Source organism: Balaenoptera musculus, chromosome 7, assembly GCF_009873245.2.
Source record: "Balaenoptera musculus isolate JJ_BM4_2016_0621 chromosome 7, mBalMus1.pri.v3, whole genome shotgun sequence".
Classification (NCBI taxonomy): Eukaryota; Metazoa; Chordata; class Mammalia; order Artiodactyla; family Balaenopteridae; genus Balaenoptera; species Balaenoptera musculus.
Genome location: NC_045791.1, coordinates 105,354,530 through 105,369,133, shown reverse-complemented (window position 1 = coordinate 105,369,133; position 14,604 = coordinate 105,354,530). Strand labels below are relative to the sequence as shown.

The window sequence follows — 14,604 nt, the reverse complement described above, 5'->3', positions numbered from 1 at the left end:
ACCCCAAAAAGGGAAAGTTTGAGCTTCTCACCGTCAGTCTTGGCTCTTTTTTTTTTTTTTTAAAGAAATTCACGTTCTTTTATTTATTTATTTATTTATTTTTGGCTGTGTTGGGTCTTCGTTTCTGTGCGAGGGCTTTCTCTAGTTGCGGCAAGTGGGGACCACTCTTCATTGCGGTGCGCGGGCCTCTCACCATCGCGGCCTCTCTTGTTGCGGAGCACAGGCTCCAGACACGCAGGCTCAGTAATTGTGGCTCACGGGCCCAGTTGCTCCGCGGCATGTGGGATCCTCCCAGACCAGGGCTCGAACCCGCGTCCCCTGCATTGGCAGGCAGATTCTCAACCACTGCGCCACCAGGGAAGCCCCTCAGTCTTGGCTCTTGAACCTTGTTCAAGAGAACCTTTGGCTCTTGAGAAAGAGGCTAAGGGACAAATATGGAAAAGACTAGAAAGCAGAATCTGTGTCATTTAGTGCATCAAGAAACAGGTTTTCAGGGAAAATTTGACCTGGGCTGATTACATCACAAGGGAAGCAGCCACCAAAAAACAGTTAGCATGGGAGCAAAGGAATGCTCATCCTCTGGTGGCCTTTATTGGCATCTGAGAATTAAGAGAGAAAAGGAAAGGAGTTCTAGGATTTGTTACTACCTTCAGGAGAAAATAAAATTAACGTTTTAGTAAGAAACTACCTGACTATTGTCCACCTTTTATTGCATAAATTGTTTTTCTGAACTTTCAGAGCATCTGTTTCTGAAGAGTTTTTACTACAAAAAGAAATCACCACTTTATTCTACCAACAATGTTGATAATACTCATTTGCCACATTGACTATGTTGGTCTTTTTTATTTTTGTCAGTTTGAACAACAGATGACATCTTGTTTTAATTTGTATTTCCCCGATGCCTAGATCCCTGGAGAGGTCATATAGGATAGTGGTTCAGTGCTATACTGGCCTGTAGAGCTATACTGTCTGCATTGGAATTCTAGCCCTGCACTCCTGGTTGTGTGTCCGTGAGCAGCTTCTTTAACTGCTGCCACAATTTCCTCCGCTGTAAAAAGGGATAAAAATAATACCTTATCTCCTAGGGTTGTTGGGAGGATTAAATGAGTTGATATCTAAAGCACGTAGCCAAGCTCCTGATGCCTAGTAAGCATTATGTATTAGCTATTATGGTTGTTGTTGTTAGTAGAGAAGTCACAGAATCTTCTGTTTGGCCATTTCTTTTTCTTCGTGAATTGCTTGTTGGTATTGAATTGTTTATTTTTCTTACTGCCCTATAGGTGTTCTTTCTTGTAATATCAATCCTTTGCCTGTATTGTATGTTGCAAATGTTTTCTCTCAATGTATTGCTTGTCTGTTTTTTGTTGAACAGAAATTTTAAATTATCACTTCAAATTCATCAGTATTATTCATGTGGCTTCTGAATTTTGTGTCTCGTTTAAGAAGACCTTCCTTATCTTCAGGTTAATTAAATAGCCTATGTTTTTTCTCTTTGTAATGTTTAGCTCTTTAATCCATCTGAAATGTATTTACACAGATGGTATGTCGTAGAAATCTAACTTCCTTCGCTATTTGGATAGCCAGTTGCCCACTACTGTTTACTAAGTAGTTAGGCCATCCTTTCCCCTCTGGTTTGAAAGCTGTCTTTGTCATATACTAAGTCTCCATAAGACATGGGTTTATTTTTGGAATATTTCTGTTTCATCGATCTATTTATCAATTCCCATTCCTTTCCTGTACGCATTAGTTCAATTATTATAGTTTTATAGTATGATTTAGTACAGTTTACAATAGGATTGATATGTCATGAACAGAGTTATGTGTTTGAAGTCATATTATAAGTTCCTTGTAAATATTCATGCCCTTTTTATACAAATAGAAGCTTACCCATGTGCCCATAATAGATACTCAGTAAGTATGAATAACATACTTCATAAATCAGGGATAGTCTTTGTGTCTGAGAGAATTCAACATAAACTTTTGTATTTGTCATAAGTCTTTTCAAAAATAAAATACTTAAAAAAAAGTTTTTTTTTTGGCCACATGGGCTTGTGGGACCTCAGTTCCCTGACCAGGGATCAAACCTGTGCCCCCTGCAGTGGAAGCTCAGAGCCCTAACCACTGGACCGCCAGGGAATTCCCAAGACTTCTTTTTCACATCATCTCCACCCCTCTGCTTTTAGCTCATACACATTGAGTCTTACATTTCTTTCTTGTTTGTTAAAAACATAACATTTTGTAATTATAAACTAAAGTTGTGAATGAAATATTACTTGGGGAACAAGTATGATTCTCCTGCAAGGTTTGGAATTTGAGTATTTTAAGTAGCTGATATGGAGATTTTGTTTGTAAATCCTGCATTCCCCATTTCATTCATTCAACAAAGGTCTTTTGGGAAACTGCTGAACAGGCACTATGCGCTTAAAGGACATAAAAATGAAGAGTCACAGACCCTTCTTTCCAGAAGTCTAACCATCTTTGTGTCTGTTTAGAAGGGATATCTTCAAAAGCAATGCATTTTTAAAAATAGTATTGAATTTTTCTTTTACAAAGTCCAGCTACCTAGAAATGACCTTTGTTAATATTTCAATATAGCCTTCTAATGTAGCTAATGTTTAATGTGTTTCCTTTTATTAAAATGGAATCATAAGTATTATTTTGAAACTTTTTAACTTAATAAATTTACCACGTTCATAATTTTCGAAGATAGTTGCTTTCAGTTGCTTTCAGTGACATAGATTTGTCACTGAAAGTCTTCTTTTTTTTTTTTATAAATGTATTGATTGATTGATTTTTTTTTTTTTTTTTTTGGTGTGTTGGGTCTTCGTTTCTGTGCGAGGGCTTTCTCTAGTTGCGGCGAGCGGGGGCCACTCTTCATCGCGGTGCGCGGGCCTCTCACTATCGCGGCCTCTCCCGTTGCGGAGCACAAGCTCCAGACGCGCAGGCTCAGTAGTTGTGGCTCACGGACCCAGTTGCTCCGCGGCATGTGGGATCCTCCCAGACCAGGGCTCGAACCCGTGTCCCCTGCATTGGCAGGCAGATTCTCAACCACTGCGCCACCAGGGAAGCCCCTGAAAGTCTTCTTATACTAGTTTTTTAGTATAGGCTGTAATGCCCTGTTCAGCCTGTTCAAATTACTTTTTCCTCAACATAAATCCATAATTTTATTAATACCAAGAAACTGACACATTGCCATAAGAAAGGATTATGCTTTTATGATTTCATTATTTTTGATCCATCTGGAATTTGCTTGGGTATAAGGTATGAAGCAGATTTAATTTTTTTAAAGATTAGCTAATTGTCTCCATTTCTTTCTTTACTTATACTCCAGATATTAATATAATATCCAGAATATAAATGACTGCCTGCAAATCAATAAGGTAAATATTTAACTCAAAATGGGCAAAGGATATGAACAAATAGTTCACAGAAGAAAGATGCAAATGACCAATGAATAAATTCAGAGATGTTCAACCCTATTAAAACAACAGACTATCCCTTTTTTCCCAATTAACTGACAAAAATTTAAAAGACTGATAATATTCAGTGTTGGCAACTATTGCGGAAAAGGGATGCTTCATTTGCTCTGTGTGTGTGTGTGTGTGTGTGTGTGTGTGTGTGAGAGAGAGAGAGAGAGAGACCTTTATGGAAAGTAATTGATATCTATCAAAAGTTTACGTGTAAGTGCAGTAAAGCACAGAGCAGTCATCAATGGACTCTAGGTTCAGACTTTATTACCCCCGCCACTGTGACCCAAGGCAGAGCACTCAAACTCTGAACCTCACTATCCATTTCATTTCTTTAGAGGGTTGATATGAGGATTAAATGAGACTGCATATAAAATGCTTAGTACAGTGCCTCACACACAGTAATAAATGTTAACTGCTGTATTATTTTTTATTAATACTTAATATTATTAACGATAATAATAGAGTTAATATTTCTGTAAAACCACTTATTTTTCTGAGGTATAGCCAATGACTTCATGCTGTTATTCTCTTTCTAACTGAGCAACTGTAATATCTGTTTTGCCTCTGAAGAGATGATTCAATTGAGAAGCATTGATGTGTACCTAGTGTTTATCTTGTTTTCTAGCAACTAATCACATTCCAATTTATGGCAGGTGAGCAAAAAAAGAACCAGTTTGGCTCAGAAGGTTTCTGAAAGCACCTTTCACTTGTGTTCTTGCATTTCCTCTCCATAGTTTGCTCCTGGATCTCCCACATTCTCTTTCTCACAGCACCTTGATCTTTAACTTTACCTCCAGTCAAAAATAGTTGGCTTTACATCTTCTATTCACTTAGCTTTCCTTGTTAAGAATAGTAGACTGTTGAACTTTTCTTGAATGTCAGTATTGCCTAAGAGGTGCCTTGGCCAAGTGTTAAAAGTGAGTCTGGGGTTTATAATTCCTAAAATATAGTTTTTATCTTATCAACCCAAATTTTGGGAAAGCAACCAAAACATACCACCCATATAGCCAATAAATACACAGATTGTGTTGATCACAGATTGTCTAGTAATAGACTTCATGTAGATTGTGATCAGTAGTTTGTTCTCCAGAATCCTCCTGCATGGGCTCCGAGAAGTTGTAATTGTTATCCTGAATGGATTAAATGACTATAACGTCCTATTGATTTTGTTATTTAGGATTTTTAAACAGGAATTGCTGCTTTTGCATTTGGGGGAGGAATTTGGAATATAATTAGATACTTATAGTCTTCTTTAGACCTTCTAAATTTCTTTCCAGGATTGTGTTTCTAGTGAAATATTATATTAACCTCTGGAAAAATGAAACAGTATGGTAAGACTCTCATGGAAAATTCTGGTTGTATCATCACTGTATTTCATAAAGGACTGTCAATAGGGCTGAGGTTTGCCAGCTCTAGGTTCTTATTAGGCTTGACCTCACTTTTGCCTCACAGGCTTCACTTGTCAGCACTCTGCATCCACAAATCCCCATGTTAGAGGAGGCCTTGACTTCTTAAAGTATGGACCTGTCCCTATTCCTGAGCTTTAGCATCATAGGAAGATATTGTAAAGGCAAGGCCATCTTGTCTAGTAATCTGACTGTTCCAACCATTGCTTAAATGCTTAAAACTGAAATTATCAAGATTTTAGGAGCAACATCCTTCTTTTGCTTTTGATCTGCTGATAATTTTGAAGCTGAGAGGAAAAGCAAATATATTTCCTTATAGTCCAATATCCATAAAGACCTCAGTGGATTGGACTAAATAAGCACGCTGTTTATAGAGGAATTTGCTTAGGCTGCAGTGAGTGGGGAGGGGTACAACAAAGTGGAGCTGGTCCAGAGGAGAGGCACTTGAAACATGTCAGTACAATAACTGGAGAACTGAGGAGGATTAACCTGAAGATGAGTTGGGCAAAGGATATGAGTGTTCTAAAGTTTAAAAAACTGTTCTAGGGGCTTCCCTGGTGGCACAGCGGTCAAGAATCCACTTGCCAATGCAGGGGACACGAGTTCGAGCCCTGGTCCAGGAAGATCCCACATGTCACAGAGCAACTAAGCCCATGCACCACAACTACTGAAGCCTGTGCGCCTAGAGCCCGTGCTCTGCAACAAGAGAAGACACCGCAATGAGAAGCCTGCGTACCGCAACAATGAGTAGCCCCCACTCGCCTCAACTAGAGAAAGCCCGCGCGCAGCAATGAAGACCCAATGCAGCCAAAAAAAAAAAAAAATCTGTTCTAAAGAGGAAAAAGTAAATGTGTTCTGTGTGGCTCTCAGAGGATACAAGGTTAGAAGTTACAGGGGACAGAGTTTAGCCCAGTTTTAATAATTAGAGTTACCTGAAGAAAAAAATTGTTTCGGAAAATATTTTAAGCACCAGATGGATGCCTGTCCATCAGGAGTATTGCAGAAGGAAATTATGTATGCATCAGATAAGGCATTAGAGTAGATAAACTCCAGAAGGACTCAAATCCTTTCAGCACTGCAATTCTTTGATTTGGTGACAACCTTTCTTAGTTAACAAGGACTGTTTTCAGCAAGTATTTCTATAAAGGTATGTACTACACCTAAAATAGGCAAAACATTTTTTTGTGTGATTTGATATAATTAAAGCATGATATTGTTTCCTTTTTGTTTTTCAGACAACTCTTTTTAGATTAATACTACTCAGTGTTAATGATATATTTTGTTTAGTGTATTGCAGATCCACTGATTTCAAAGTTAGGGAGAGCAATATTTGCCTCTGAATTTGGATAAAGTCTGGAGAACTAAACATAAATAGCTCTAATATAAATAACACTTTAAATATAGCCACAAGAAGAAAGGGGATAGCATAATAATATCTGACATTCTTGTAGTCTTTTTCAGTTTTTCAAAGCACTTTCACGTATTATTACATTATTACAACTCTACACATTATTATCCATACTTTATAAATGGGGGAAATAAGGATTGATGAGGTTGTCACTCAGATAAAGTCAGACCTTAATTTAAACCTTGGTTTGTCTTTCTACAAACTACTGTTTTCTATAGTATACCATGATTCCTCTCTGGAGAATTTATTTTTGTTACCATATTATCGATTTTGAGTTTAAAATTTTTCCTCAGTGTTTAAGTCACAGATTTATTTTTCACTTGAAAATTATTCTCTTCCATAGTGATCACATCCCCTATATTCTTTGTTTTTTCTCAACTCTCAGATACAGAGGGCAAGATTTAGCTTGGGATAAGGAAGAAATTTCTAACAATTAGAGTTAGCTGAAAAAAAAGACATTTTCCAGAAACTATTTAAGCAGCATGTATTTTTCTGCTAGGGCTGCCACAACAAAATACCAAAATACAACAGACGTTTATTTCTCAATAGTTCTGGAGGCTAGGAAGTCCAAAATCAAGGTACTGACTGATTTTATTCCTGGCTTACAGATGTCCACCTTCTCCCTGTGTCCTCACATGGTAGAGAGTGGATGGGCAAATTGTAGGAGTCATAACTATACCATGTGTGGCACCGCTACCTGTCTGACTGTTCTACTTGGAAAAGGTGGTTCATAGATCACTGCAAGAAAAAAAAAATTTTTTTTAAGGGACTAAATCTGAGAATCAAGCCTGATCACTTACTTTCATGGAATAGGAAGTAACAGACTTAAAAGCCTTTGCTTTTGAGCCACCTTCTGTGAGAAGGATAAAGGCAGAGGCCTTACTGCTGCCACTTATCTGGTGGTTCATTCAGACATTTGTTAGCAGGGTCTATAAGTGCCAGGTAATTTGCTAAACCCAAGAGATACGAAATGATAAGCCAGTTTCTATATCCAAAGAACTTTTATGAGGGAGGGAGGGAGAGACAGAGATGATAACAATCAAAATATAGTGTGATAAGTGCCTAGTAGTATGAAGTACTGTGGAACCTCAGAAGTAATGTGGGACCTGCTGCTGGAGGTGTTCTGGAAGACTTCAGAATTGTCATTTGGATCGGATCTTGGATGATGAGTAGCTGTTGAGCAGTTTAATTTTAAAGATACTGGGGAGGACTTCCCTGGTGGCGCAGTGGTTAAGAATCCACCTGCCAATGCAGGGGACATGGGTTCGATCCCTGGTCCGGGAAGATCCCACATGCTGCGGAGCAACTAAGCCCGTGCGCCACAACTACTGAGCCTGCGCTCTAGAGCCCACGAGCCACAACTACTGAGCCCGTGTGCCACAACTACTGAAGCCTGCACGCCTAGAGCCCATGCTCCACAACAAGAGAAGCCACCGCAATGAGAAGCCCGCACACCGCAACGAAGAGTAGCCCCCGCTCGCCACAACTAGAGAAAGCCGGCGCGCAGCAACGAAGACCCAACGCAGCCAAACATAAATACATACATACATACATACATAAGTAAAAATAAAGATACTGGGGAGTAAGAGAGGAGGGAAAGTGATGGCATGAAAAATGAGGGAAGAGGGCTTCCCTGGTGGCGCAGTGGTTCAGAGTCTGCCTTCCAATGCAGGGGACACGGGTTCGAGCCCTGGTCCGGGAAGATCCCGCATGCTGTGGAGCAACTAAGCCCGTGCGCCACAACTACTGAGCCTGCGCGTCTGGAACCGTGCTCCGCAACGAGAGGCCGCGACAGTGAGAGGCCCGCGCACCGCGATGAAGAGTGGCCCCCACTCGCCACAACTGGAGAAAGCCCTCGCACAGAAAGGAAGAACCAACACAGCCAAAATTAAATAAATAAATAAATAAATGTAAAAAAAAAAAAAAAAATGAGGGAAGAGAGGGTTTCAGAGGGGAGTTGGGGTCAAGAAGGAGGAAGAATGAGGATCAAAAACAAGTCCTTGAAATTGCTGGAAATTTCATTCACTCATTGAATATTTGAGACTACTGAAAGTCCCATAATACTTTGTAGGTCACTGGTGATCTTTTTGAGAATAGCAGATTTTGAGAATAGTAGCTATTTGGGGAAACAGATTAACTATCATTTGCCAAGATTAAAAAATGGATACTAGATGAGGAAATAAATTCAGCAAGAATAGATTACTCTTCCAAGAAATCTGGTGACTTGAGAAAGCAGAGACTAGGGGAGTAGCTTGAGTAGGTAGAGAGATTTTACTAAAGGATGGAAGTCACTTATTTAAGCTTATCCAGCTTTGTGCAAGTTGCTTAACACCTGTAAAACAAAGATGCTTGCTCTGTCTGCCTTACAAAGGTGTTATGAAATTTGAGTGGAATAATATATGCCAACTAACTTTAAAAACTATAGCTCTATAGATGTATTATGCTTACTATTACATTGTTAAAATTATTTATCTTTGTTTCGAAGTTCAGGGTTGCTTTCTATTTTGCTAATTTGTAAGTTTCAGGTTTCGGGGTGTTGATAAAGGCAGAGTCTTAGTGATCCTTGTTTTACTCCAGATTAGACATTTGAAACCTTCTTCACAATTCTGGGAAGTAATTATGGCTGTTGGAGTGATAGCAAAATAAGCCCCCTACAAGACACGTATGTCCCATTTGAAAGCCAAAATCATCTTTGGCTTTGCTTTTTTTTTTTTAAAGATGGTTGTAATTTGAGGAAGTTGATTTCTCAATACTGTAGCATTTTTAAAGCTAGGTAAAATTCAGGATCTCCAAATGTGGATTTCGATAGGATTTAAGGTAATATCCCCATTCCTCTGAATAATGTATAAGAAACAGTTGCTGATCCTTTTGGGAATGCACCTTAGGAAAGTGCCTTCTGTTATCTCTTCTTCGATCAGGAGGTTCTGGGAAGCAAATAAAAATGCAAAGGGAGTCTCTATGAATCTCTTTGGTTATGTCTATTCTAGTTTGTTTCTGAGCAGTTTCAGGCACATAACTGCACATATATCAGTAGAATAATAGACCTACTAGAAAAAGAAAGGTTTGTTTCATTGTTTGACTTTGCTAGTGAGAAGACTGTGTTATGTTTCAAATAGCGATCTTTTTCTCATTAACTAAATTTCTTGCCTCCACTGTTTCCCAGACCAGTTTGAATTTTGATTGTATGCTTTCCAAGCATAGTACCTCTGCCAGGGCCAGAGTATTATTTCACAGGCATATCACCACTGATTACAGTGCTGCATATTATGTTTCAAGGATACTGAAACCAGGTTTCTCAGGGATCCATTTGTATTTTCTCACCTTGTCCCCATAAATAGGAAAAATACCGCAGGGAAAAATCACTGGGAACTTATTGGTCAAAGAAAGATGTTTAAATGCCCATCAATTAGAACTGGTTCTTAAAATATACTAAAAAATAGGATGCTCTGTATAACCAATGCTACTGCAGGAGGAGCCTAAGAGGAGGGCTTTGATATTTAAGAATTAATGAAAGTGGGAGTAGGAGAAGGAAGTGAGTTCAGAGAGTGAACAAGGAGGAGAGAGTCTGAGAGGGGAGAGATCATAAAGGCAGAGTGTTAAAGGACAGAGAACAAGAACAAAAAGAAAAAAACACAACCAAAAACTAGGTAAGCAGAGCCAAGAAAGACATTCCTATGATGAAAATGTTCGGGATACCACTAAACAGAAACTCCCTTTGTTTACTGCTGGTCATTGCAGCTGCTTCCACCCCAGAGGAATGAGGGGGAAGTTTTTCTTCATGCCTGTGACCTTGGTATTGGAGCTTTGCCTCCTATTACTCAGGTCTGCCATAGTAGACATTAGCATATGTCATTTGTGCTTAGTCAGCCATTCTGCCTGAAAATTCTAGCTACCTTGAAACTCCTCAGACTACAGGTGATGAGCCTCATGCCCATGTATAATTTACAGGTCCTCTGCCAAGTCGTGAATCCAACTTCAGAATGGGCTTTTAAACTAGAATGTGTTTTTACCTGCAATTTAGCTTCCTGACTTAACTGTTCTCCTTAAGGAGAATGGGGGTTTTTTGGTTTGTTGCTTTTTGGTTTTCACTGAGCTCCAACTCTAATCTGGCCTTTCCATAGCCTGCTGAACCCTGAATGAGCAGCTCTCCTTGTTTGGCTTCTAGACACTCTTCAGTGAGCCTTGATTTCTGGTTGCTCAGCCTGAATGAGAATTCTAATCAACCCCTCTGACTTGCTCTCTGATGCTCAGTGTGGTTTAACACATATTTGAGAGGCAATTATGTGCTGAGCACTGAGAAGAGAAGGATAAATAATATAGTGCCAATGGAATTTCACCTGCAGACTTATATGCACGGTATGTTCTGATAAGTACTGTGACGCAAGTATAAACAAGTGTGCAGGTACACTGAGGAGGAATCAAAACTTTGCCTCAGGGTGTATCAGGGAACGTAATCAGAGAGGTTGACAATAGCACTGGGTCCTTAAGGAGAGTATTGGAGGGTGGGATGCCCATTCTGGTGGGAGCGGAGCATGGGTCTGCTAAATACTCAAGCAAAAGAAGATATTGTCTTTGGGAAGTAGAGCAATTAGGGATGGCTGGAGGATAGGCTGTGCCTAGGAGCTAGGATAGGAGGTGACTGGAGAATACAAAGGAAGGCAGAGACTAGACTCGGTGTCTTCCTTCCTCCAGTAAGCCTTGAGTTACCCTCTTAACTTCTTCACTCCAGACTTACAGCAGTTCATTATACCTGCTACCCTCCTGGTTGCCTGTTGATTTCCTGTTCTTTATTAAATTGTCCTTTCTACTTGACCTGCCTTCCTATGTCACCCTTCTCCATTGTTCTTTTAACCTATTATTAACTTACAACCTTTTTTAAAAATCAGTATTCCCAAACCTATTTACAAAGCCTGAACTTATATGTTCCTCAGAAATGTGTGTGTCTGAGGATGGAAGTATTTTTATTTTTTTATTTTTGGACAGTCACATAGCATTAACCGTGCCCATGTCAAGCAAGAGCAGAGGTCTTTCTGTCCTCTAGAACAATGCTTCTTAAACTATTACTGGTAACAAACCAGGTTTTTACTTCTAATCCTTTACAGACTGATATTTTTATAAAATAACTAAAATGAATTATTAGAAAAATGACATAGAAAATAAAAGTCAAAAATTTTATTATTAGAATCAACATTCAAATTACTCTGCTAAATTGCTATTAAAATTTTTAAATACTTGTCACATACATGCACTACCAAATGTAAAATAGATAGCTAGTGGGAAGCAGCCGCATAGCACAGGGAGATCAGCTCGGTGCTTTGTGACCACCTAGAGGGGTGGGAGGGAGACGCAAGAGGGAGGGGATATGGGGATATATGTATATGTATAGCTGACTCACTTTGTTATACAGCAGAAACTAACACACCATTGTAAAGCAATTATACTCCAATAAAGATGTTAAAAAAAATAACATTTAAAATAAATGAATACTTGTCGCAAACTGGTAACCAATGCCTTCACAAACCAGCATCAGTCTGTGGACCATATTTTGAGTAACACATCTATAGAATCCCCAGTACAACTTGTGCCTGATACACAGTAGAATTCAGTGCATGTTTGGGGAATAAATATGTGGATGAGAAGGTTAGCGTGATTATAGTAGTAGGAGGGGAAAAATGATAGTGGCAGCTCTCTTTGGAGAGTTGAAGGGAAATGATTTAGTGAGAAAGTAAAGAGTACTGTAGTAATGTTACCCTCCATGTAAAACAAACTTTTTGTCATCACTCTCTGAGCATTGTTCCTTTGGCTCTCTAGTGAGGCAAATATGTACTAGTAAATCACCTGTGTGAATTTATGAGAAATATTAGTTTTGATCTTGCCAAAAAATATAAAAGTTACTCTGAATGTTTGCAGAAAAAATGTCAACCTGCTTATCTGAACTAGGTTTTAGGAGCAGTTCTACAGTTGGCAAGGATTGATTTCAAATACTAACCCCTGCTCTTTAAATGAAAGTATTTCTCTGTGTTATAATGTGGACCATACTGCCAAATGCTTTCCCTGCCTGAGATTTTCTCATTTCCTTTTGCATCTTCTCAGAAGATTAGCTGAATAGGATAAGAAGTCTTTATATCAAAAACTTTGTAATAAACAAGCCTTCTATGTCAGTTAAGATAATTTCACATTGCTTATAACACTGCAAATTTTCAGTACTTAAAAGCAAATTGTAAGGTCTTGAATCCCTAAGGAATTCATGGCATCATTCAGGGAATAGAAAAGCAAGAGGTGTACTTTTTAGTATTTGAACACATAGCTGCATTTCAAGGAGATCATTAATTTGAAATATTTAATTAATTGAATGCAACTTATAACAGGGAAGTTTTATTATCATAAACAGAGTTTTGTTTCCATTGTGGATCAGTAAAGTCAGCCCTCCATATTCGTGGGTTCCACATCCCGGGATTCAACTGCATATCAAAAATATTCAGGAACAAAAATTCCAGAAAGTTCCAAAAAGCAAAACTTGAATTTGCCATGCCAGTAACTATTTACATAGCGTTTACATTGTATTAGGTATTATAAATATTCTAGAGATGATTTAAAGTATGCGGGAGGATGTGCATAGGTTGCACGCAAATACTATGCCATTTTATAAATAAGAGTCTTGAGCATCCACAGATTATAGTATGACAGGGGTCCTAGAACCAACCCCCTGCAGATACTGAGGGACAACTGCACAGCATCAATAACTCAATACATAGTCCTTATTCTCGACTAACCATATCCCAAGAGAACATTGTTAGGAGAGGCAAAAGGAATATTTGGGGATCTGCCTGCCTTTCTCATCCTCTCATCAGTTTCCTCAGCTCTTCTAGCGCTGGAGGCCTGTCCTCACAAAGATACCCAGCACCTTGCAGCTGCCTGAAGCCACTTCTTTCCAAGAGTATGTAGTGTGGACAGGCCTCTGCCTGAATGCAAGCTATGTTTACTAGCTGTGAGTTCCTGAGAAAGGTGTTTAACTTCTGAGAGCAGTACTGTTTCATGTGAGTGTCATTATTAAGTGAGATAAGATTGAAAAATAGAAAAGAGAGGGGCTCTTAGGACAGTGCTTAGCATGTGCGTTGAATGTGGGTACTCAGATATTAGTTCTTTTACCCTGCCTCCTCTTTCTTTGAAAGACCAGCTTTAAGCGATTGATGTAGCCAGATGCCAGATAAGGCTGGAAATATTATTCACCTTTTTCCTGGCCTTGTGTCTGCAGTTCTCAAGTTGAACAAGACTGCTAGGAAGCTAGCTCTGAGAAAGGCAATAGTTAGGACTTTCTTTATCTGTTTGCACTGGTAATGAATCATAGATTAAGAATTATTTGACCTTTACAGCATTGTTAGGCTACTATAATCAGCGGGGTTTCCCTTAGCCTTTGGAGATTTTATAGAAACTCAGAAGAGAGACAAGAACCTCAATCTGAAACTGATTTCTTTTCCCCCAATCCTGACTGGACTGGATTGTCCAGCAATACCCCTTACCATTTGAATGTAGAAGAGACCAACCCTTCAACTAGTACTAGATCTGTTATCTGGACATTGTTGTGGCTTTATTGATTTGATATAGTTAGAGTGGTTCAGTAATTTCTGGAAAGCTTGCCTAAGCTAAAAGAAATTGTGTCTCTAGGCACAGAGCCTGTCCTCTGTAAATATGTCATCTATCCCTCAAGGATATGTAAAGATCAAGAATCAGGGACCCCCAAAAGTAAATGAGTTCTGACCTGTGGAATACACTAACAGCATTATCTGAGCTGGCATTCCACACCAGAAGGCATCCTGTATTCTGCAGTGTTTGAAGTGCCTTTCTAGCCTCGTGTCCTGGAAGAACTGCTTGTCCTGTACCACAGGCTTAGGGATCATGACTTACTCTTCTTCTGTCCCCCAGTCTTGAGTAGTTTCTCCCTGGTACAGACTGGGCATGCAGGAGGCCTATTTATGTCATATAAATGTTAAGAGAATGGATGTTGAAATCAGGTACTCAAAAACCAACTTTATGACTTATTGGCTTTGTGACCTTTAAGCATGGTACTTGCCATCCCTAAACCACAGATACCTCATCCATACAAGGGCTATAATAATAATACCTATTTCATAGGGTTGTGAGGATTAATTTAGATGTGAATAAAGCACTTAGCCAGTATCTGGCACTCAACACATGTTAACTATCACCATTATACAGTAAATAAGTGCTGAATATAAGGATCAGTGGGACTATTATGGTTGTGCATGATTCTGCCAAAGATTCTTACATCCCAGAGATGTGTAACATGAATCATCTGGCA

General features: G+C 39.1%; 1 protein-coding gene across 2 annotated transcripts in view; it reads left to right on the top strand.

Annotated features, from left to right (window-relative positions):
* PDE6D (phosphodiesterase 6D) overlaps positions 1–14,604 on the top strand; it is a 50,701-nt gene that overhangs the window by 1,893 nt on the left and 34,204 nt on the right. The window contains exon 1 of one of the 2 annotated variants that reach the window (XM_036859084.1): positions 3,335–3,380. The exons of the other annotated variant lie outside the window; for it this stretch is intronic. Coding sequence (XP_036714979.1) covers positions 3,358–3,380 — 23 coding nt within the window. The 5' untranslated portion in view covers positions 3,335–3,357. Of the gene's footprint in view, positions 1–3,334; positions 3,381–14,604 lie in introns of those variants that run through there. 2 annotated transcript variants of the gene reach the window in all.